Source organism: Anabrus simplex, chromosome 5 (assembly GCF_040414725.1).
Source record: "Anabrus simplex isolate iqAnaSimp1 chromosome 5, ASM4041472v1, whole genome shotgun sequence".
NCBI lineage: Eukaryota > Metazoa > Arthropoda > Insecta > Orthoptera > Tettigoniidae > Anabrus > Anabrus simplex.
The window spans coordinates 19425356-19449514 of NC_090269.1; the positions used below are offsets into that span (position 1 = coordinate 19425356).

The following is a 24159-nucleotide window of genomic DNA, read 5'->3' on the forward strand; positions in this document are numbered from 1 at the left end:
ACATCTCCCTTGGTAAGTTGTTCCAATCCCGAACTCCCCTTCCTATAAATGAATATTTGCCCCAGTTTGTCCTCTTGAATTCCAACTTTATCTTCATATTGTGATCTTTCCTACTTTTATAAACGCCATTCAAATTTATTCATCTACTAATGTCATTCCACGCCATCTCTCCGCTGACAGCTCGGAATATACCACTTAGACGAGCAGCTCTTCTTCTTTCTCTCAATTCTTCCCAACCCAAACATTGCAACATTTTTGTAACGCTACTCTTTTGCCGGAAATCACCCAGAACAAATCGAGCTGCTTTTCTTTGGATTTTTTCCAGTTCTTGAATCAGGTAATCCTGGTGAGGGTCCCATACACTGGAACCATATTCTAGTTGGGGTCTTACCAGAGACTTATATGCACTCTCCTTTACATCCTTACTACAACCCCTAAACACCCTCATAACCATGTGCTGAGATCTGTACCCTTTATTTACAATCCCATTTATGTGATTACCCCAATGAAGATCTTTCCTTATATTAACACCTAAATACTTACAATGATCCCCGAAAGGAACTTTCACCCCATCAACGCAGTAATTAAAACTGAGAGGACTTTTCCTATTTGTGAACCTCACAACCTGACTTTTAACCCCGTTTATCAATACCGGTATACCATTGCCTGCTGTCCATCTCACAACATTTTCGAGGTCACGTTGCAGTTGCTCACAATCTTGTAACATATTTATCACTCTATAGAGAATAATATCATCCGCAAAAAGCCTTACCTCCAATTCCACTCTTTTACTCATATCATTTATATATATAAGAAAACATAAAGGTCCGAGAATACTGCTTTGAGGAATTCCCCTCTTAATTATTACAGGGTCAGATAAAGCTTCACCTACTCTAATTCTCTGAGATCTATTTTCTAGAAATATAGCAACCCATTCAGTCACTCTTTTGTCTAGTCCAATTGCACTCATTTTTGCCAGTAGTCTCCCATGATCCACCCTATCAAATACTTCAGACAGGTCAATCGCGATACAGTCCATTTGACCTCCAGAATCCAAGACATCTGCTATGTAGAATGAGAGGAGGAGGTAGTTTCTGTCATTGGTACCAACAATGTAAGGCAATCTGGAGTACCTAGGTACAGTGCCGGATTAAGGTGTTTGGGTGCCCTGGGATATTTAAAAATGTGGGGCCCCTTCTTCGTAACAACACATAAGACTAGCATACTAAAGTCGTTATAGAACTACTTCCACTTAAATTGATGAATAGGGAAGTGTTGAAACAGACTACAATTTTTCTCTATTTTTTATATTAATATTTCATAATGCCAAAACATATTTTACATTTGTATCATCATCACTATCAAATCGACATACAAAACAGAACTTACGTTTTTTGGCACGTCTAGGATGTTTTCTATCCATGTTACAAGAACATTACAGTTGTAACTTATGAATGGCTCAATAATCAGAGGTGACCTGGAAGTTCTCTTCCTGATGCAAAGGTATAGTATATCATGCGCATTCCGCTGTGCTTCCCCTGTCCCTTCCCGTCCCCCTTCCCCCTCTGCCCGTACTCGCAAGCTGCCAGATTTAAATTTTCATCAGCAATAACCTTTACAATAATTACAGTGTGTAAGTAGCGAGGATTTGTGTCTCCGGACGGTAATTGATTCTAGCAATGATGAAATTCTAACGCGGACAGCTGATAAGAAGGAGGGAAGGAAGGAAGAGTGCATGTTCGATATTTTGCGAGCGTAAATATTCATATACATGCACGGAGGTGGAGCAGCAGGCCTTTTTGTACAATTTTAGGTTCGGCCAAAGGCCCCTTCAGCTCCCCCCCGTTAATCCGGCGATGCCTAGGTATCTCTGGAATTGGGGATGTATGGGATCTGGTCTTTCTTTATTTGAATCAGAAGTACAATAGAATAATACTACATTTAAAAGAAACAAACTATATACCTAGATATATACAAGTAAAAGGTCTTCAATAATACATGTCATACAGATGTCACACCGATTCGGCCCAAAATTTGGCCACTTCAAGGGCATTTGGTTGGCCAGCACCAAGTCTTCCATTGTGCAGTTTGATGGACACAGGGGGCAGCATAGCATGTGTTCAGTTGTCTGAAGTTCACCACAGTCACAAAAGGCCGTATCGATTTTAGATTTGCTCTGGTTCTACTCACCCCAGATCTAAGTCTGTTTAAGGACCTCCATGTCAACCAGTCCTCGGTGTGACCGGGAGGCAACACTTCCCGTGGTTCCATCCATTTCAAGAGGCCAGGGGTCTTTTGTTTCAATTTTGTAATCCTGACTTTGTCCGATGATCCAGGTGTTCTGAAAATGTTAAAAAGGCTTTCCTGGACTTCAGTCTTCGTTGGGCAGGTTGGTATCCAAAGAGTGGATGTGAAGGCATTAGATTTGTTTTAAGCCTTTCATTATTAGCAGCAACCTCTCTGCTGACATCACAAGGAGCAATGCCGGCAAGGTAATTGATTTTCTCAAGAGGAGTTGGCTTCAGGACACCAGCTTTCATTGAGTGCAACATCAATCTGTTTTGTGTGGGCAGATTTGTACTACGCTGGACAGGCATATTCACCGGCGGAGTAACATAAGGCTAGTGCAGTAGTTCTGACAGTTTGTGGGTATGTGCCCCAAGTAGATCCAATAAGTTTTCTAAGTAAGGTGTTCCTGGAAGAGACCTTTTGTTTTACATTCATACAATGCACCTTGAAGGTGAGACTGTGATCGAGAGTGACGCCCAAGTATTTGGGATGGAAGCAGTGGTCTAGCGTAGCTCCATTCCGTGTCACGAGTTTCCTGGTGGCTTGTTGATGTCATAAATGGAATGCTCCAACTTGGATTTTGCTCGGGTTTGGCACAAGTTGGTTTTGATCATAGTAGTTGCCGAGTTCTTCTAGGACAGCTTTCAGAGTGCATTCTATCGCTTCAAAACTATCTGACTGGACAGCGAGAGCAAGGTCATCAGCATAGATGAAACTCTTGGTGTTTTGAGGCTGTGGCTGATCATTTGTGTATATATTAACAAAGGCACCAGTACAATTCCTTGAGGCAAGCCGTTCTTTTGAGTTCGCCAATGACTTCGCCAACCCTGAAATTCAACGAAGAATCGGCTGTTATGAAGAAGTTTAGCTACCAGTCGTGTTAACTCAAGATCTTTAGTAAGACTGTGAAATTTTTTAAACAGGAGTCTATGGTCATATGCCGCTGTGAGTTCGACAAATGTTACGCCTGTGACTTTTTTTAACTCAAAGCCATCTTCAGTGTGCTGAGTTAGATGCAAAATCTGGGAGGTGCAATTTCTTCCAGGTCTAAATCCTGACTGCTGTGGGATAAGAAGTGGGTCAATAACTTCAGTAACTTGACTTATTTACTTATTTTCTTTAATTCCAGGTGGAACATAGGGCCTCGACGAAATTTCTCCAGCTTGTTCTATCTGCCACCAATGCTTTCACCACCCTCCATGTCTTGTTAACTCCAGCAATCTCCTTGTCTATGGTTCTCTTCCAGGTAATCCTCAGTCTGCCTTGCCTGCGACTGCCTTGTGGATTCTAACTCAATGCCTGCCTTGTGATATTTTCTTGTGGTCTTCTCAGGATGTGCCCAATCCATCTCCATTTTCTTCTCATTGTCTGTTCTTGTATGGGACTTTGACTTGTGGCCTCCCAAAGGTCTTTGTTTGAGATGGTTTTTGGTCACCATATTTTCATAATGTACCTCGAACACTGATTTATGAAAGTCTGTAACCATGTGGTAATGTCTTTGGTCACTTTCCAGGTCTCACTTCCATTCAGTAACACAGATTTAAAATTTGAGTTGAATATCCTTAGCTTCGTTTTTATATGAATGTGAGGGTATCTCCATATTGGTCGTAACTGTGCAAAAGCTCCTTTGGCTTTATTTATATGACTCACCACATCTCTAAAAGCACCTCCATCTTGGCTTACCATGCTTCCTAAGTAGCAAAATTCCTCTACCCTTTCTATATCCATTCCATCTAGAGTCAAGCTACAATTGTTACGATGGTTTATGCGCATTTCTTTGGTCTTTTTGTTATTAATCTTTAAGCCTACTTCTTTAGCTTCTATTTTTAAGTCATTCAGTTTGATTTCCATGTCCTGAAAACATTCTGCAAGAAGACAGAGATCATCCGCATAATTCAGTTCTTCCAATCGGTTATTTAATCCCCACTGAATGCTACGCTTTCTATTTGTTGCCTCTCTCAGCATACAACCCAATGTCATGCTAAACAAGATTGGCGACAGTAGACATCCTTGTCTTACTCCAGATTTTACAGCAAAAGTTTCAGACAGCTTCCCTTTATGTTCTACTTGAGAAGTATATCCATCATACATTGCTTATGTAAGACGGACTATCTTTTGTGGAATTCTGAACTTTTCCATAGCTTTTCACATTTTCCTCTGGTTGACAGAATCAAAGGCCTTTTCAAAATCAATGAAAAGTATATACAGAGATGTCTGATATTCAGCAAATTGTTCAATGATTGGCCTTAGTGTGTTAATCTGATCCACAGTAGATCGACCTTCCCTGAAACCTGCCTGTTCTTGATGTAGTCTGTCAACGGCTATGCTTATTCTGTTCAGTATGACTCTTGACATCACTTTTCCCCCATATGAGAGCAACGTTATTCCCCTCCAGTTATTGCAATCTGAGAGGTCACCCTTCTTCGGTATGTTGATGAGGACACCCTTCTTCAACTCCTCAGGAAGGTGTTCTTCGTTCCATATTAGTGTTAAAAGTGGCAATAACTTCAGTAAGGCGATTCAAAATCATTCGTTCCATGATTTTATAAAAGTGGCATAGAAGAGATATTGGTCTATAACTTTTTGGATCTTCAGGGTTTTTGCCTTGTTTTAGGATTGCAAACACCCATGCCTTCCGCCAAATCTTCGGGAATGCAAGCAATCGGCTTCATTTTCCGTATCAAATTCTAATCACAGAGACTTACAATAATTGAAAATCTTCCACCTTTTTGATACTTTATCTCTTTGCTGAAAGGGTTTACTTCGAAGAGGGCAAGGTACTTCTCTAGGTTGCAGGGGCGGTTTCTCTATAAGGTTTCAGGTTTGCCCTACCCCCATTAATTTTTTATGTTTACTTTAGGTAAAGTTTTATAATTTGGATTACTCAACTACTGTATTTTCGTTCAACAAGACAGAACTTTCAAGAGCTTGAAAGAGCAAATATTGACTATGGAAACTATACAAGCCGGTACTCTTTTTTATCAAAAAGTATCAAAAAGGTGGAAGATTTTCAATTATTGTAACTCTCTGAAATCTTTGGCATGTTGGATGATGCTAGGCATTTGTTGAATAATTCCACGAGCCACAACTTTATTCCGGAACCAAAGTGCTTTATTTGCTCAGTGCAAATATCATCCAAACCTGCAGCTTTACCACTTTTGCACATTGTAATACCAATTTCTAATTCAGTGAGATTAAATGGTCTGGCTAAAGTACTGATAGCTTCAGATTCCCCAGTCACAATTTTTGACTCTGATTTCCTAATAGTTGATCGTGATTTGCCATTATTAAGCAACTGTGAAGCAATATGATTGGCTGTGACATTAGCATGGACTGAGCATTTAGTTGGGTCACTGTTCAGTTTTTTCAGAAGCCTCCAAGCCTTTTGACTATTAACTGAGAAATCTGTTTCCTCCATCAGTTTCAACAAAGTTTTCCTCTTGTTCTCGGAGATTGAAGAGAGTAAGTCATGTCCGGCTGAAATTGTCTCTTTGCTGAAAGGGTTTACTTCGAAGAGGGCAAGGTACTTCTCTAGGTAGCAGGGGCGGTTTCTCCATAAGGTTGCAGGTTTGCGCTACCCCCATTAATTTTTTATGTTTACTTTAGGTAAAGTTTTATAATTTGGATTACTCAACTGCTGTATTTTCGTTCAATAAGACTAACCTTTCAAGAGCTTGAAAGAGCAAATATTGACTACAGGAGACTTTACAAGCCGGTACTCTTAGATGTTCACTGCAGGAGCCAAAATGTTTGCAGCAGAGAGTCAAATCTTGGTAGTAATGTGCTCTGCAACCTCTGGGTATTGATAAATGCGAGGCTCTCAATACTGCATCAACAAAAGTGTCATAAGATTGTGGTTCTGGAGGAATCTCCCTTATGAAGCTGTCAAGTGTATTGCTAAATTTTTCCCAATTAGCCTTTTTGAAGTTAAACCTTCTCCAAAAAGGTACTGTAATTGGTCGTGTTACAGTGGTTATTTGGCACATAATAGGGCGATGTTGAGAATTGGGTAGAGGAGAACAGACTGATTTCACCCGCTGCTAAGATACATGTTCACTGGCGAAAATAAGGTCTGGATTGTAACCACGTTTCCATCGACCACTGTTGAAACTCGGTGGAATCTTACTGTCATGTATAAGGTTAAGTTGGAAATTATCAGCTCACAGCAATACAGCATCCCCATTTTCATCATCATGTGCATAATCCCAAACTGTACTATGACTGTTGAAATCATCGACTCCAAATTTCGTAGTTTGTTTGCAAAAGTTATCAGGGGGCATAAAGGAAAAATCAATACTTGGTGGCTTGTACACTGATGAGATAGTGCAATTACTAAGCTCAACTGTTATTATTTCAATGTTATTGTGATGTGTTACAGATGTTGACAAGACCTGAATGTCAGGATGAACAAATATTGCACTTCCGTACTGACTATGTGGTCTCTCAGCCACAAGTTGTAAACCAGCAATTTTGGGACGTCGTTGATGGTCACTTCTGTGCGTTTCCTGAATACAAAGCATGTCACAGTTATTAGTTTTACAGAGTTGACACAATAGTTCCTCTTTAGATGGTGTTAGACCTTCTACGTTATGGCATAATATAGTTAAGTACTAGATGGGATCTGGTTATAACAGCACAGGCGAAGTTTAAGGGAGTGGAGATCATTAATGGGATATTTTATATGATGGATACTGACTGGAGGGTGATTAGGGATTTGAATAAGACTATGGAGTGGGTATGTGGAAAACTGGGAGTGAAATTTGTAGACCCTAATCAATGGGTAGGTGATAGGGATCTGTGCCTGGATGGCCTTCACTTGAACCACATTTCTGTGTATTTAAGTTAGGAAGTTTGTTTAGAAGGGTTATTGGAGGTGCATTCGGGAAAACGGGATGGGCTAAGGAGCGGTGATAGTAGTACAGGGAGCTGGAAGTCAAATGAGTATCAGTGTTCTCCCGAGGATGGCATGGCTAACATAACCTAGATAAGTGTTAGTTACATAATATTAATACATATTTGAGTCATTAGGTGTTCCAAATAAAAATGTTAATACTGTAAAACTGTATGTTTAAATGATAAATCTTCATTATTGGCAGTGTAATTACATCAATTACATCGGAGTTTAAATGTTTAGCATGATTATCACGTAGTGTCGAATGCGAGCAGTGTCTGTATTAGTGTGGAATCGCATGCGAGCACTCGATTCTGCCCGATGTCACAAACCCAAATGGCACTCCACAGCAACCGAGTGGTAAGTTCCGGTGTTACATGATTGTGAACGAGCAATAGAACACTAGAAATTGAAAATACTCTGTTATATCTTGTTCGTGATTATAACACTGAACTAGTTCAATTTCGGCTTTAATATTATTGTTTTTGCCCTGAGGGGACAAAATTGAAATTTTAGAATTTTCATTTTTATATAGCCTATTCCCCGCCCTGCTACTCATTCCGACCACCCAGCTGACGAAAATTTCTGGGGAGAACTCTGAGTATGACAAAGTTGTTGGTGTTAAGCTGTAGAAGTATTGTAAGGAAAGGATTATAATTAAGTAATTTAATACAGTAGATTATATAATCACCAGATATTGTAATAGGGGTTGTATCATGACTAAGAAATATTACATACATACATCTTCATTATAGACTGTTATGTCTTTCAGCGTTCAGTCTTCAAGCTGCTATGAATTTACTAATCACCACCACAATCTTCTGTTTGTAACTAGTTCTGTGGCCTCGTTTATTTCGACATTTCTTATCTTTAAATCGTTGGAAATCCAGTCTAACCATCATCGTCTATCTTCCTCCATTCGCCTCACATGACCCCACCACTGAAGCCGGTTTATGCATACAGCTTCATCCATCGAGTTAATTCCTAACGTAGTCTTTATTTCCTCATTCCCAGCACCCTCCTGCCATTGTTCCCACCTGTTTGTACAAGCAATCATTCTTGCTACTTTCATGTCTGTTACTTCTAGCTTATGAATAAGATATCCTGAGTCCACCCAGCTTTCACTCCCATAGAGCAAAATTGGTCTGAAAACAGACCGATGTAAAGATAGTTTACTCCGGGAGCTGACTTCGTTCATACAGAATACTGTTCATTGCACCTGCGAGCTCACTGCATTAGCTTTGTTGCATCTTGAATCACTCTCACTTACTATACTACCATCGAGGGAGAACACACATCCTAAATACTTGAAATTATCTTCCTGTTTCAGCTTTGTATTCCCAATCTCTTCGATTTCTTACCTACTGACATCAGTTTAGTCTTAGAAAGGCTGATTTTCATACTATACTCATTGTATCTATTTTCAAGTTCCAGGATTGCAAGCTTTCTGCACAATCTGCCATTAAGATTAGGTCGTCAGTAGAGGCCAGACTGCTTACTACATTTTGACCTAACTAAATCCCTTCCTGCCATTTAATACCTTTCAGCAGATAATCCATGTAAACTACGAACAATGAAGGCAAAATATTACAGCCTTGTCTAACCCCTGTAAGTAAATTGAACCAAGAACTCATTCTTCTGTCAATTCTCACACCACCCAAATGGTCAACATAAATACCTTTGATCGAGTTTAATAATCTACCTTTAATTCCATAGTCCCCCAGTACGGCAAACATCTTTTCCCTCGGTACTTTGTCATATGCCTTCTCTAGATCTACGAAACATAATTGTCTGTTCCTCTCGTAGCATTTTTCAGTTACCTGCCGCATACTGAAAATCTGATCCTGACAGCCCCACTGTGGTCTGAAACTACCCTGGTTTTCATCTAACTTCCTTTCAACCACTGATCACACCCTCCCTTACGTCGATAGCTGTTGCAATCCTTCCTGTTCTCTTGTGTATAGATAGGTGCAATTACTGCTTTTGTCCAATCTGAAGGTTTACAAAGGAAAATTTAATATGTCCTAACACTCCATGCTATTCTTATTACTCTTTGAAGCCATTTTATCCCTGCCTTCCCACTATACTTCACCATTTCAAGTCTAATTTCATCTGTTCCTGCTGCTTTATGACAATGGAATTTATTTACCACCCTTTCCACTTCATCAAGTGTAATTTCTCCAACATCATTTTGCAACATCACAAGGAAGATACCCTTTTATGTTGAAAAATATTTTTCAAAACATTCCTTCCACCTCTCCAGTGGTTCCCTAGGATCTATTATGAGTTTACTTCATTTACCGAAAACATTATTCATTTATTTTTTCTCTTCCTTCCTAAGATTCTTTATTACTGTCCAGAAAGATTTCTCTGCTGCTTGACCTAGCATTTCCAAGTTATTACCAAAAGCTTCCAACGACTTCTTCTTTGATTCAACAACTATTTGTTTAGCTCCGTTTCTTTCTCTGCATAAAATTCCCTGTCAGCATTAGCCCTTGTTTGGAGCAATTTCTGATACACCTTTTTTTGTTTACAAGCTGCTCTCACTTTATCATTCCACCAAGATGTTCGCTTTTTCTCATCTTTACACACAGTTGTTCCTAGGCATTCTCTTCTCTTCCTACTACAGCATCCCTGTATGCCACCCATTCTCTTTCTATATCCTGAACCTGCTTACTGTTCACTGTTTGGAACTTTTCACTAATCATGTCCACGTACTTATTTCCTTCTGGAGATTTTCTACCCTTATCCGTTTACAGACAGATTTCACTTTCCCTATCCTAGGCCTAGAGATACTTAGTTCACTACATATCAGATAGTAGTCGGTATCATAAAAAAATCCCCGGAATACCCTCACATTCCTGGCAGATTTCCTGAATTCAAAGTCGGTTATGATATAGTCTATTATGGATCCGGTCACAGAAGTCCAGAATACGCTTCCTGTTCCTATTAGTTTCCATATCTTCCCCACATTTACCAATCAACCTTTCATATCCTTCAGTTCGATTTCTAACTTTCGCATTGAAATTGCCCATTACCACTATTCTGTCCTTACTGTTGACTCTGACTACATTGTCTCTCAATGCTTCATAAAACATGTCAACTTCATCCTCATCTGCACCCTCACATGGTGAACACACTGAGATCATTCTCGTCCTAATTCCTCCAACTGCCAAATCTATCTACATCATTAGCTCATTTACGTGCCTAACAAAAAGTATGTTGCTTGCAATAGTATTCTTGATGAACAGTCCCACCCCACACTCTGCCCTTCCCTTTTTAACACCTGTCAAGTACACTTTATAATCTCCTATCTCTTCCTCGTTATCTTCCCTTACCCGAATATCATTAACTCCTAACACATCCAGACACATCCTCTTTGCTGACTCAACCAGTTCTACTTTCTTTCTTCCAGAAGCCCCATTAATATCGATAGCTCCCTATCAAATTCCATTTCTTTCACAAAGTTGTTTCCAAGGAGTCCCTCGCCTGTCAAATGGGAGTGGGACTCTGTTACTTCCCTAGGTTCGAGGCTTGATTAAAACGTTCTGAGCATACTCAATGAAAATTCTGTGAAGCAGGATGCTTCCAAGTGAGGATCTCTCCTGTGAGGGACTACTCGTGGATTGCATAGTATTAGCCGCTTGAGCACAAGGAGGGCCTTGATTCAGAATATGTCCGAGATGCCCACTCCCATTCCATAGCAACTGGTATACCTACCGTCAGGACCACTTACTAAGTCACTCAGCCGTTGTCCATGGTTCACAAACTACAGTAACCCACACCATGAATCATATATAATGCATTAGAAATTTTTTCTCGGAACTTGAGTGTTTATTGTAGAAACTGGATAGATTCTATAGGATGGGGAGTATTCATACTGGTGAAAGAAGAATTTGTAACCTATGAAATTGTTAAGGATAAGAAACATGTAAATCTGGGTGTAAAGCTAATCTCTAATGATAATACCCAACTTGTGTTTTTTTTTTTTTGGGGTGTACAGAACTGGAAGGGGTGACGCAGATACTGATTTAGAATTATTTGATAAGATAATGAGCTATGTGGGGAACGACACAGAAAGGAACGTAATTGTAGCGGGTGATCTCAATTTACCACATGTAAACTAAGAAGGTAATGCGAATGACAGAAGGCATGACCAGCAAATGGTAAATATGTTAATCTAGCAAGGACAGCTGAATCAGAATGTGAGGAACCAACTAGCAGGAAGAATATTCTAGATGTGGTTCTGAAAAAACCCTGATGAGCTCTATATACACTACCGCTCATTAATTTCAATACACCCTGGTATTTCAGATTTACAACACAAATCAAACGTTATTTTTCACAAAAGATAATTATATTAACTTACACATATATAATACAATCACAATCATTATATTTTACTTTCATCAAAGTATCCTCCTTTGGATTTAATGACTGCCTCACAAACTCGAGGCATGCGGTCAGTCAGTTTTTGTAGGTATTGTGAATCTGTATGATTCCACACATCCTTAACAATATTCCAGAGATGTTCCTTGCTGGATATGTTAACTTCCCTGATACGTCTGTCCACTTCATCCCAGACCATTTCAATAGGATTACAATCGGGGCTTTGGGACGGCTATACCATATCTTTCAGTACTTTCTGTTTTTCCTTTGATGCAATGTAGTTCGTACAGTATGCCGACCGATGTTTTGGGTCATTATCCTGTTGTAAGGTGAACCCGTTCCCTATTAAGCACAATACACTTGGTATTGCATGATACTGAAGTATGCGGTGGTACTGCTTCTGATCCATACATCCTTCTATTTTCACAATGTCGCCAACTCTATCTCTGGCAAAACATCCCCAAACCATAATAGAACCTTCACAGTGTTTAACTGTAGGTAGAACACACTGCTGGGCTACCCTTTTTCCTACAAATCGGCAAACAGTTATTCTCCTTCTGGTTCCAAAAATCTCAAACCTCGATTCATCGGTGAATAACACCTTCCCCCACTCTTCGGTTGTGCAATTACGATGTTTTCTAGCCCATTCAAGTCTCTTCTGTTTATTTATGGGCCTTAGATGGGGTTTTCTTGCTGTGACACATCCTTTCAAGCCGGCTTCAATCAGTCTCCTTTTTACTGTTGCAACCGATATTGTTGTGTTCATTTTTACCAATTCTGCACAAATTTGGGGCACTGTTTTGAATCTATTTCTCTTACTGGTAATTCTGATATATTTATATATATTTATATATTTAGATGTTTTACGAGGTCGTCCTGGTCGTGGTATGTCCTTACTGCTACCTGTTGTCTTCTGGTGGTGAAGGGTGTATTGTACTCCCCCTATAGACACACTACACTGTTTTGCAATTTGGGGAATAGATAAACCTGCTTGGCTAAGTGCTACAATTGCACCACGTTTTTCAATGGATATCTCCACTCGAGGAGCCATACTAGCGATGTGCACACTTCAACTGTCATGAAGGAACTGACATGCAGGAACCACATGTTATATATCGTAGCAATGCTTGCCGTTCGCTGCAAATATCAGATCACTACGGGGAACAACACAGGTGCACCAAATACGGCGTCCGTCGGCAAATAGGTAAACAAACAAATCCGATAGGTACATAACATTTATGTACACAACATTGTTTGTTGGATAGTATTGTATCTCGATGACCACATACAAAAATCATGACATGTGTACAACTGTTGTACTATTCCTTTACTTCCTCAACAGTACCCATGGTATTAGACCTTATCTACAGAGAACTAGATGTCAGTTATTGGGTGTATTGAAATTAATGAGCGGTAGTGTAAAAACTGAAGTAATATATAGCATAAGTGATCCCAGCTATTTTTTATCAGTTAAAAATAAAGGATATTGAAAGGAAGGTTGTAGAAGTTGGGCTATTTTGAAGTGCCATATAGGTAATAAGGCAGGGTGAGTGAGTTTTAATAAGTAATCATGAACAGTGAAAAATGTAAACAGCCTATGGGATGTGTTTACATTTGTTGATGAGTGGGAAAACAGGTATGCACCTTTAAAGGTTGTAAGGTATGGTAAAGACCCACTATATTATATCAGAAATAAAGAGATCAAGGAGGTGCAGCTTAGAAAGAAATAGAGTTAAGAGTGGTTATGGAAAGAAGTAGCTTACTAGAAAATTGTATTTAGTGAACAATTCAACTAAGGATAACACGATGGCAAGCATAATTTGCAGTCATATGAATTTTGGGGGAGAAAACAACAACAGAGGGGTATATGCATCTGGGAGATGGTGGGTTCGAAACCCACTGTCGGCAGCCTTGAAGATGGTTTTCCGTGGTTTCCTATTTTCACACCAGGCAAATGCTGGGGCTCTAAGCCTACACAAGAACCTCGTTTATCCGGCTCTCATTAATCCGGATCTCTGGCTTATCCGGATCAAAAATAATAAAAAATTATCTTTATTTGTACAGTATTCCTTTTTTGGGGTCAACTCTTTTTGAATGTCTTTACGCCAAGGATAGTTAAGGCTAGGAATTGGAATTAATTCAGCTATGGTCTATCAAAGGTACCATCCCAGCATTTGCCTAGAATTGAGAATGGGGAACCGTGGGAAACCATTTCCAGGACAGCCAAGGTGGGATTCGAACCCACTTTCTTCTGAATGCAATGCACTACTAACTTGCCTCAGCATGCAGAGCTACGCCACTCGGTAAACATTGTTTAGTCACTTTATCAATCACTTTTTAATGCCGGTCCTGCTTATATGGAGTCTATGGACACTCATCCGCTACTGCTGACGTTGTTATCTCGGGTTCACATTGTTGCTCATTAATGACCCGCTGTGTGATTGCTTAAGACGATGAAAGAGGAAGGGAATGGGTCATCATATTGTCGTGACCCTAAGGATACGGAAGGCTGGGGACTTGGGTTCGGATTTTTCGGGAGCTTAATCTTAGAAATAACAAGATCACCTTTACACACACACACACACACACACACACACACACACACACACACACACACACACTCCTCCCTTCACCTGTGTTAATTAGATAGACACACGATATACATTTACAAATTATACAATTAAGAAACCTGAAGATCTTTGTACAGATACACCTATAGCTCTTGGTTAGATGGTCTCACTCATAGTCCTTGACTGTCCAGTTCATTTACACTCTGTAATACAATAAGATCAAACCCTACAAAAACTTGGTAATTACTTAGCTTTTGATTGAAGATTACTTCTTCTATCTTCATAGGCTCTTTTTCTTGACTTCTTCTCTGCGTCCACGATTCCGTAGTCGCGTTGAGTGGTGCGATGTTTAGTTCAAGTGGATGTGTAACTCCGGGACTCAAACACGACACCCTCAAACTCCGTTGTCGAACAGATTAGTCTATCTCCCAACAGTTCTGACTACAAGGCTATGTTTACTGATAGGATAGGCTCGCTATGACACTCGGCCTTCCTGACAAACAGTTCGTTGTTCATTCCCAGTCTTTAGGCTCACAACTATGACAAATAACTTAGTTGTTGCAGCTCTAAGAGTCTTCCTATAGCAAACTGCTATCTATGCTGTACACAGTGATTCCCTCACTACCTCACGTAACACTTTACAATTTCTAGACTGTTTTGCCTAGCCACATTTAACTGGTTCTGCGGCTCACTGCTTTCTACTGTACGTAACTTACAATTTCTGTACTATTCTGGCTCATAACCATACACACGTTACTTGTACGGAAGCTGGACGGTTTCTCTTTCTTGGTTGCGTATAGCCACACACGTTGTTCGCACGGTAGTCGGACAGATTCTCCCCGATCTGTCAAAGTATCATTCCCGATATCTTATGTTCGATGTTTCTTGAAGCTATTCCCCTCTACTTCTGTAGAAGTAAGATGTTTTTAAGTCTGATTGGTTCACGAGTTCCTCCCACTAACTGATGGCGAGTGTCATGGAATTCACTCGAACAAATCGTTTCTTACTGCGTCAACAATATACGCGATATTTGCTTCTATTCGCTTCTAGAAACATTTACAGAACTTTCTTGTGCGTTTTCTGTTTTACACTGATGTCATGTAGCTGGCTATTGCACAACATTACTCATGCACTGACTTGAGTTGCACCAGCTTGCTTCAATAGAACTTGTATGAAGTCTTGTGCTTTGATTACCTATAACTCTCTTTCACTTACCGTAATAAAATTATCACTCAACATTTGAAACACTATGACTTCTTGCCACTGTTACATGTTCATAAAAACTCTAGATCAGTACTCATTATCCTTGGTCTCGGAGGTCGCAGATTCGAGACTCGCTCGAGTCCGTTCGCTCGGCACTGAGACATGAAAGGGGGCGCGTCGCTACACATGGTCATAACAATATCCAGTAGTCTGTGAGAGACCACATCAGTAGCTGAAGGTTAACACCATGTTGTACAGTTACAGTATTTTCCTGTGCAGTATTGTATTGTTTGAGTGAGCATGAAATGACTTCAAAACAGAAGAAAGTGGTTGTTTCCATGGACAAAAAGAAGCACTAAACAGGCTGGACATATGAGAACGTTTGAAAAATATTGCTGTAGACTATGGCATAGGGGCTTCAACTGTGTCTGATTGGAAGAGAAACCGGAAAGAAATTGACGACTTCTGCTTTAAAATGATGACTAAAGATAGTTTAGAGAATCGTGCCACAGTAAAGAAAGCTAGAAATGAATATCTAGATGACTCATTATTCATGTGGTTTAGTGAAAAAAGAGAGCATAGTGTTCCGATTTCAGGGCCAATTTTACAAGAAAGGCATTTAGTTTAAACACTAAGCTAGCAAATGGAGTTCCTAACTTCGCAGCTAGTCAGGGTTGGTTGGAAAGGTGGAAAGCTCGCCGTGGCATATGCCAGCTTTCAGTGACTGGTGAAAGTTTTTCAGGGGATAAAGTCGCTGCTGACAGTTTCATAAAGGAATTGCAGGACATTATTTGCTCCGATAACTTCACGCTAGGTCAGACATATAACACTGAATCTGGGCTGTTTCATCGCTCAACCAAATAAGACACTAGCAACTAAATTGGATGAATTGGCAAGGGGTTATAAAAAAGTAAAGATCGCATTGCAATTATGGCACGCACCAATGCATCTGGAGGATATAAATTTCCTCTCCTGTTAATAGGGAAATAAAAAATCCCTGTGTTCTTAAAAATGTGAATCGATCTGCCTTGCTGGTTTCTTACACATCCCAAAAGAATGTATGGATGGACAGTGAAACTTTCAAAAACTGGTTCCAAACGTAAAAAGGTTTGTAACAAAACATGGTTTGCCACTGGAGGCCATTTTGTTCATTGACAATGCGTCGTCACATCCGGGAGTAGAAGAATTGGTCAGTGGTGATATTCGAGTTAAATTTTTGCCACCTAATGTAACAGTTCTGTTGCAAACAATGGACCAGGGTGTATTGGAAAATATCAAGCAGTTATACAGGAGGCAGCTGTTCAGCAAACTGATTGAAGAAGAGGGGGAACATAGTGTAATTTTGGTATTGAAATCAATAAATATGAAAGATTATTTATATGACCGCATCTGCATGGTATCAAGTTAGTGAAATGACAATTAAAAAGACTTGGAAACTTCTATAGCCTTCTATCTGTGCATCTATCACCGAGGTTTGTGAAGTAGTGGACTCTTCTGAGTTCCTTGACACATTTGCACGCATTCCTGGATGCTCGGAAGTAGATGAGAACGACGTAAATTACTGGTTGAAAAATGACTGTAATTCAGGCTACGGCATAATGACAGATGAAAAATTATTGTCTCTTCTTACTCGATAGGTAATGACGAGAGTGATGGTGAATTCGAATATGAAACCTGTGCTCCATCAGAAGAAACAGTGACTCATGGAGAGGCAACAATGCAGTTGGACAAACTGATGGCCTATTTAGAATCCCAGACTGAAACCACACAGGGAGAACTGATGTTAGTAAAACTTCATGATCGTGCTGCGTGCAAACGCTATACAAATGTAAAACAGAAAACCTCGCACATTATTTTAGTGCATAAAACCTAGTTGTAAATATAAGAAAAGTGATCTTATATTTTTTTGTACAGTTGAAAAATGGTATTTCTGTACAACTTATGTTAATAGATTATACTCTATAACATGTACTGTATTTGTTTTTTAGTTTTTTCCGGATTTTCGATAATCCGGATTTGTCCGGTCCCACTTAATCTGACTAAACGAGGTTCTTGTAAACCACGGCCACTTCCTTCCCACTCCTAGCCCTTTCCTGTCCCATCTTCGCTATAAGACCTATCTGTGTCGGTGCGACGTAAAGCCTATTGTAAAAAAAAGTATTTAATGAGTGGTATGTATAGTTAGATATGAGGATAATTTCCAGATAGAAGAAGTGACCTACCGAGCGAGTTGGCTGTGTATTTAGGTGTGTGCAGCTATAAGCTTGCATTTGAGAGATAGTGGGTTCGAAACCCATTGTCGGCAGCCCTGAAGATGGCTTTCCATGGTTTCCCATTTTCACACTGAGAAAATGCTGGGCTGTTCCTTAATACCACGGCTGCTTCTTTCCCACTCCTAGCCCGTTCCTATCCCCTCAGCGCCCTAAGACCTTTCTGTGTCAGGGCACAGTAAAGCCAGTTGTTAAAAGAAGTACACTTAGTGAATTGTACCTAGATTTGCTACAAGATTTTATCAAGGGGTTTTTGCACAACATATGAACAGTGACAATGGCAAACCTTATAGCTTTAAGCTAATTTTATTAATGAGATATTTTAGTGAGAATTAATGTATGTAGCATATTTCCTTTCCATCCATGAACCCCGCCACCCTCCTCACCTTTTTTTTCCATGGCACAGAGTTTTTTGTATAATTAAGTTAAATTAAAAAAGAAATGTCTTTTTTAACATTAAGGTAGTAAGAATGTGTCCTTGTTAATGATACAGTATACCTAAACATATGTAGCTGATGATAAGTAGACAAAACATGTTCCACAGTTTTTAATTTGCCTTAAGCAAATAAACAATATCGATCAGATAGTACACAGTTGTGTTCTTTTACTTCTTTTAACAGTGTACAACATCGATATGGAAAATGCGGATGATTTTTTGCAAAATAAAGCCAGTTGTAAAAAAAAAAAGAAAGGTAAATTGTCTAGAATTGCTTTTAGAGCCTGCTGTAAAATGAGTTCTGAGGTAGATTGTTGTAATGTACATTAGTCAGTTTGTAAACAGTGATAGGACATATGTCTTGCTAATTGACTGATCATGGTATGAGGTACTATGAATTACCATCAAGATATATTTGAAGTGTAAGTACAAAAGCTAGTATACTATTTACGATGTGCAATTTAATTCTTCTTTCAGGTTGAAGTCCGAGAAGATGAGGAGCAAAAAGTAAAATTACAGGAGATCATTGATATACTTGTGGCTGCAGGATACTTTAGAGCTCGAATTAAAGGACTTTCTGCTTTTGACAAGGTTAGTAACTGTTTAGTTTCTCAGTGTTTGTTGCTGACGGAGATGAACAAAATTCAAAATATTTACCTCATTTTTTTTCTGGTTAGTGTTCTGTGTAGATACAACACTATATCGTAGACATGAGAATGGCTCAAGCTTTGGTTTGCCTTTCCTCGCCTACTAGGCAACCGGCAATAAAAAGGCAGTTCTTTGTTTCCCCATCACATCTTACACCAGCCGACAGGCTGGTTCAGTACCGGTACTGCAGGTATCTCAGGCTCATGAAAGGGCACTTCCCAGTCTAGCACGTATAGCAAGGACAATTCTCTGTGTTCCAGCTACAAGTGTACCCAGCGAATGCACATTCAGTATAGCAGGATTTGTACTTAATGAGAAATGCTCAATGCTGAACCCTGATAATGTGAATAATTTGGTTTTTCTTCACAGCAACCTTTCTCTTCCTTAGGAATCGACATGTAGTTCTTGTGTTGATATGCACAGTAATATCCCAAGGTTAAGTTATTTATTGTTAGAGACATATTGAAATATTCCTTTGTATTGGTTAAAAATTCAACAAACTTCTATTTACGTTTAAAAGGAAAGTAAAATTTTTTTAATAGATATAATTTGAATTTTCGTTGCATTTGGGAAAGTGCCAAATATTATTCATTACTGGAACTTTAAAAGCATTTTTACAAAAAAAAGGAAGGTTTAGTTAAGAGTCTCTTTTATAAAACTGAAACTTTTAGTTGATTATTTGTATGAAAAGTAGTTTATTTCAAATGATAGCCATACAAGAATAATTTAGCTGCTGTAGGCTACTTTCTACCGGATTATTTTTAAAATTTTATTTTGTTAATTGCAGTAAAAGCTACTAAAAGATTAAAGATGGAAATATATAGGCTAAATGTGAGGCAGACGTACATAAAATACATATTTTGATTTGGAAACAAGAATTATTTTTTTTCCCCACATCTATAAATAAAAGTAAATATTTTCAGATTAATCTTTGGTTGTCGTTTGCTGTTTCTTTGTTTCACTACCATGGTAGGCTTAGTGTTTTAGAAATCACTCTCAAGGATAACACCTGCTGCAAAGCACCCTGCTGAGCCTATATCTTAAGAAGAGCCGGGCTGCTGAAGAAAGCTTGGTTCGACTCAAGCTTCTACTTAGTAGTGGGTGAGAGCTAGGAGCTGGGCCAAGAACATTGTGTACTCATCTCTACTGTATCACCTGGGTGATATTTTATGGTTAACTGAGAGACTGATTATACATATTCTTTTTTTTACTATTGGTGAAAAGCCTTCATTTTGTGTCAAGAAATAATTCTTATTTTTTGTTTCGGCAGGTTGTTGGAGGAATGACATGGTGCATTGAAACATGCAATTTTGACGTGGATGTTGATCTTCTCTTTCAAGAAAATCTCACAATTGGACAGAAAATGTAAGATTTCATGTTAATTATACTAATGTCTTAGCATATGAGGCAGTCACCCGATAAATGTGTACTATGTAACTGCCCAAAATTGTATTATACATGTTCTTTATAGGGAAGGTTCTAGATCATGAAAAAAAAAAGCATGAAATTAGGTATTATCAATAATGGTAAAGTTGTATTTTTATTTATTTAACCATTTGAGATGATTGGACTTATTTAAATTAGTAACTGATTTTATCTCACTTTTCCCTTTCTTTTTCTTCTCAGTAACATGTTCTGAAAGTATAGTGGCAGCTATAACAATCTTTGCTACCTGAAATGTATATTGTTGGTAAATCCTGAGCATGTTGTATTTTGGTCTTCTGAGGCAGTTCCTTAAAAAAAAAAAAAATAATAATAATAATAATAGCAACAGCAGCTGCAACAAGAAAACAACAACAACACACACTCAGAAATTCGGTGATCCAAAGACAAGGTAGCCTGAAAGACCGCAGCTTATATACATGAGGGGACGGTTCTATAGGGTTCACTAGGCAGTTCAACCGCCAAGGTAACGGCCACCTGTCTTATTTTTCTGTAGCTACCTCCGCAGACCTACACCTCCTGTTTTCTAAAATGTAAACCTTCTTTCGGCTAGTGTAAAATTTCCTAAATTCTTAAAACTGTAAATCGGGGATAGAGAGTGCGTTACCCTCTGGAGTTCCCCTTCAATTTCATTTGAGGTGACTATGATTTTGTAACCTTTTTCTCTTTTCTGTAAAGTGTTCGATTAACCTCCATTCTAGTCACCTCAGTAGCTTGGGATTAGCCTCTGCATCATCGGGCCGAGAGCCCAATTAGGGTTTTTAATTTTCTAGGAGTGCAAGTGTACGTCTCCATTAATTTTGTGTTCGGGCCAGTAATTTAACCTGTTCTTCTTTCCACGAAGGCCCAGTAGTTTGGGTAATAGATACCACTGTGTTCAAATTGTAAATGTTAGGTTGGGCCTAGAGAGGCTGGAAGGTGTTAGATTTTGTGTAATATTGAGTTGAGTAGGCGGTAAGAAATTGGGAGCGCAGTCTCCTTGGTTAATGTTGGAGAGCATGTAAGCTCTTTTCTGAGATTGTGAATTTCCTGTAATAGTGAGGGGTGCCTCTGGAAGGCTATAGATTTGTAACTTTTGGAGCAAAGTGCTCTTGAATTTGGGAGATTTCTGTCCTTGTCTTAAATAATACCACTTTTGAGAAATTGTAAATTTGTAAACTAGGGGCTTGAAGCCCAAAATTGTTAAATTTCCTGTTCTGGGGTTCTCTATTTTAATATCCAAATTTGTCATTGTTATTTCACTAAGTGAAATGTTGTTAAGTTTGTTTCTTGAAAAGAAATATAACCTTTGTTAAAGTTTTAAATTAATTTTTGATATTGTAGATAGACCCATTCACACCAGCACCTTCTTTCACCTCTTTCTGCTCCACGGAATCTCTGTAACAAGTAGTAGCAGAGCGTGGTTGAATGGGTCTAAATTAAGCCCCTTTTGACGGCTAAACATAGGATCCACGCCAAACTCTAAGAATTTTCTTGGTTGCTGGGAATTTTTCTAAATTATTAACTTTTCTGTCAACATGTCTGGTCCTCGCAAAGTCCTCGCCCCAGGGTAGTTGAGCAAGGACGAATTGATCTATGAACTCCTCATTAGAAAGGTCCAATCTGGAGGCAGGTTGTAGCAGATATTGCCAAACTTGGAGTCATTAGAACTGCCTATTTGTATCCCAGTCTTTGGGGAAAAAGAAATTGATGAGGCTCTATCCACTATCACAGACAATACCACTGAGCTAGCATCTGTAGTTAGTTTGTGTAGTAGCGGTGTCTAAAGGTCGAGGACGGCAGAGATAGATACAAACTCGAAAACATCGGAACAAGAACAAATTGGACAGGGGTCGTACACCAAACATCCCAACTTAACGATTTCCGAATAGAATTTGTATAACCGATCAATTGGATATGGGTTATACTCCAAACTATCCAACTTAACAAAACCTGAATAATTCGACCAACAATAAACATAATCTTCTCCACCGGACAGTAACGAGATACAAGCAAGAAAGGTGTAGCAAAAGAAGGAACAGTATAGAACCAAGACAAGTTTGCAAGAGCATCATGCTAAAAACTGTCGAAATTAATAAACAACCAGTGCAGTGACAAAGAATGAAACCAAAGACTTTTTAATTTAAAAAAATAGTTTTCTTAAAAAATTTGTATAAGTTTTTAATCTTTAACTAACAACTGCCCCTCCACCCCCACCCCACACCCTTCACGTATTTCCCCTCCCCCACCACCTAATTGTTCTTTACTAACATAATTTTTAATCTTAATTATGGAATTGTTTTATGCTATTTTTCACCTAAGCATTATGTGAAACAGCTGATGATGATTGCTAAGCAATCGAAACATGTACTGTAGGTTTTAATGACAAAAATTTAGCCGAAGGCTAAATAATAATAATTTAACAAAAAGGAAAGTATCGATCAGGTGGAACCTTTTTCATTAGTTAACTTGATTACAATATCAATATGGAATGAAGTGGATAGTATGTAATACTGAGTTGTTCAGACAGTAGAGTGCTGGCTTTTTGAGCCCAAGTTGGTAAGTTTGATCCTGGCTCAGTGTGGTGATATTTGGTGGTCAAATAAGTCAGCCTAGTCTGGGTAGATATACTGACTTGTAGAAGATCTCCTGTACGACAAAGTTCTGGCATCTCATTGTCTGTGGAAACCCGAAATTAAGTTAATATGTGGCATTTTTCCTTATCTCTCCTTTTTAACACTCCATGTACCTACTCTGCTCTCTCATATTTTCATCCTTTGTTCAAGTATATGTCCTCCTTCCTGCGATATTCCATTTTACTCTACCAGGTGACAGTAAACCGTGTCTCTGTTGGGAGATCCATAGTTGAGTTTCAATTAATTTTGTTGGATGAACATCAAATGTGTCTCCAGAGATCTTGTACCTGCTGATATTGTACGACATGGAGTGTTGAATTGACTTTTTTCCTGCCCTTCAAAAATCCGACTACCTCTGTTGGGTTTGAAGCTATAATCTTGGGATTCGGAGGGAGCAATATTAATAATAATAATTTCTTCATGTATGCAAGGATTTGGCATGGCCTACAGAACTGTAGCACAGTGGTCAAAGCCTTCAATAATAGATGACAGAGTATTTCCGATATGTCTCAACATGTTCAACAATGATAAAGGTGTTTTAATTTATTCCACCTATTCAATACTTATATTTTCACGTATAGTTGTTACATAATTAAATTCTTAGTTACATGGGACATGTTTCACCCTCAATTAAGGGCATCTTCAGCCTAAATACAATAATCAAAAATACAACTAAATTAAAAGTGGAAGTTAATACAATCATCAAAAATACAACTAAAATAAAAAGTGGAAGTTAAAAGTTTAGTCTGTTATTAAAATTAGGAACAATAAAATTGTGAAAAATGATAAAATAAAAAGATGCTAATGGAAAACTGTCTTATGATTAAACTATAATCTTGTCGGAGACTAAAACTTCTATTAAAATTCTAATTAAAACAGTTCATATAAAATATTGCAAAATCAAAGTGGTAGTAATAAAAAGCCAACGACATGAGGGCGTGTACACAAGCATAAACTTGATTGTCATGAATACAATCTTTTCAAGGCCGCTGATGAAATTCGTAGTAAGTAAGGCAGAAGCGTCTATTGAAAAATTGTAAGAGGCCGTTAGCACCGGTAGGTAATAAAATGGCTGAATCCTTGCCAGAAAATGTCAACAGATGCAGAAATAAGTATTCTGTAAGAGAAGGAAAAGAAGAAATAAGAAATTGAACGTAAGGAGAGAATTCAGTCTTACATAATTTTGAAACAGATGAGGACTTACATGTAAGTGGAAGTTGTTATTTGTTAACTACTGTTGAGTTGGTTGCTGCCCGTCTGTTGGCTCTAAGTCTGGTGTTATAACTGTGCTGCAGAGGCGGTAGCGAACTCGGAGGGGAAGGAATAGGGGAGTGCGGAAGGGAGGAGAGGATGGGTGGAGTCAAATGTGACGAGGCTGACAAAGGGGCGGAGTCAACTGCATTGC

At 38.8% G+C, this 24159-nt stretch overlaps 1 protein-coding gene across 2 annotated transcripts in view; it reads left to right on the forward strand.

Moving 5' to 3' along the window:
* The window catches only part of fidipidine (coiled-coil domain-containing protein 93), a 213465-nt gene that overhangs the window by 2018 nt on the left and 187288 nt on the right, over positions 1 to 24159 (forward strand). For both annotated transcript variants that reach the window (XM_067146796.2, XM_067146795.2), the window contains exons 2-3: positions 18526 to 18639; positions 19967 to 20061. In XM_067146796.2, the coding sequence (XP_067002897.2) occupies positions 18526 to 18639; positions 19967 to 20061 (209 nt within the window). The remainder of the gene's footprint in view (positions 1 to 18525; positions 18640 to 19966; positions 20062 to 24159) is intronic.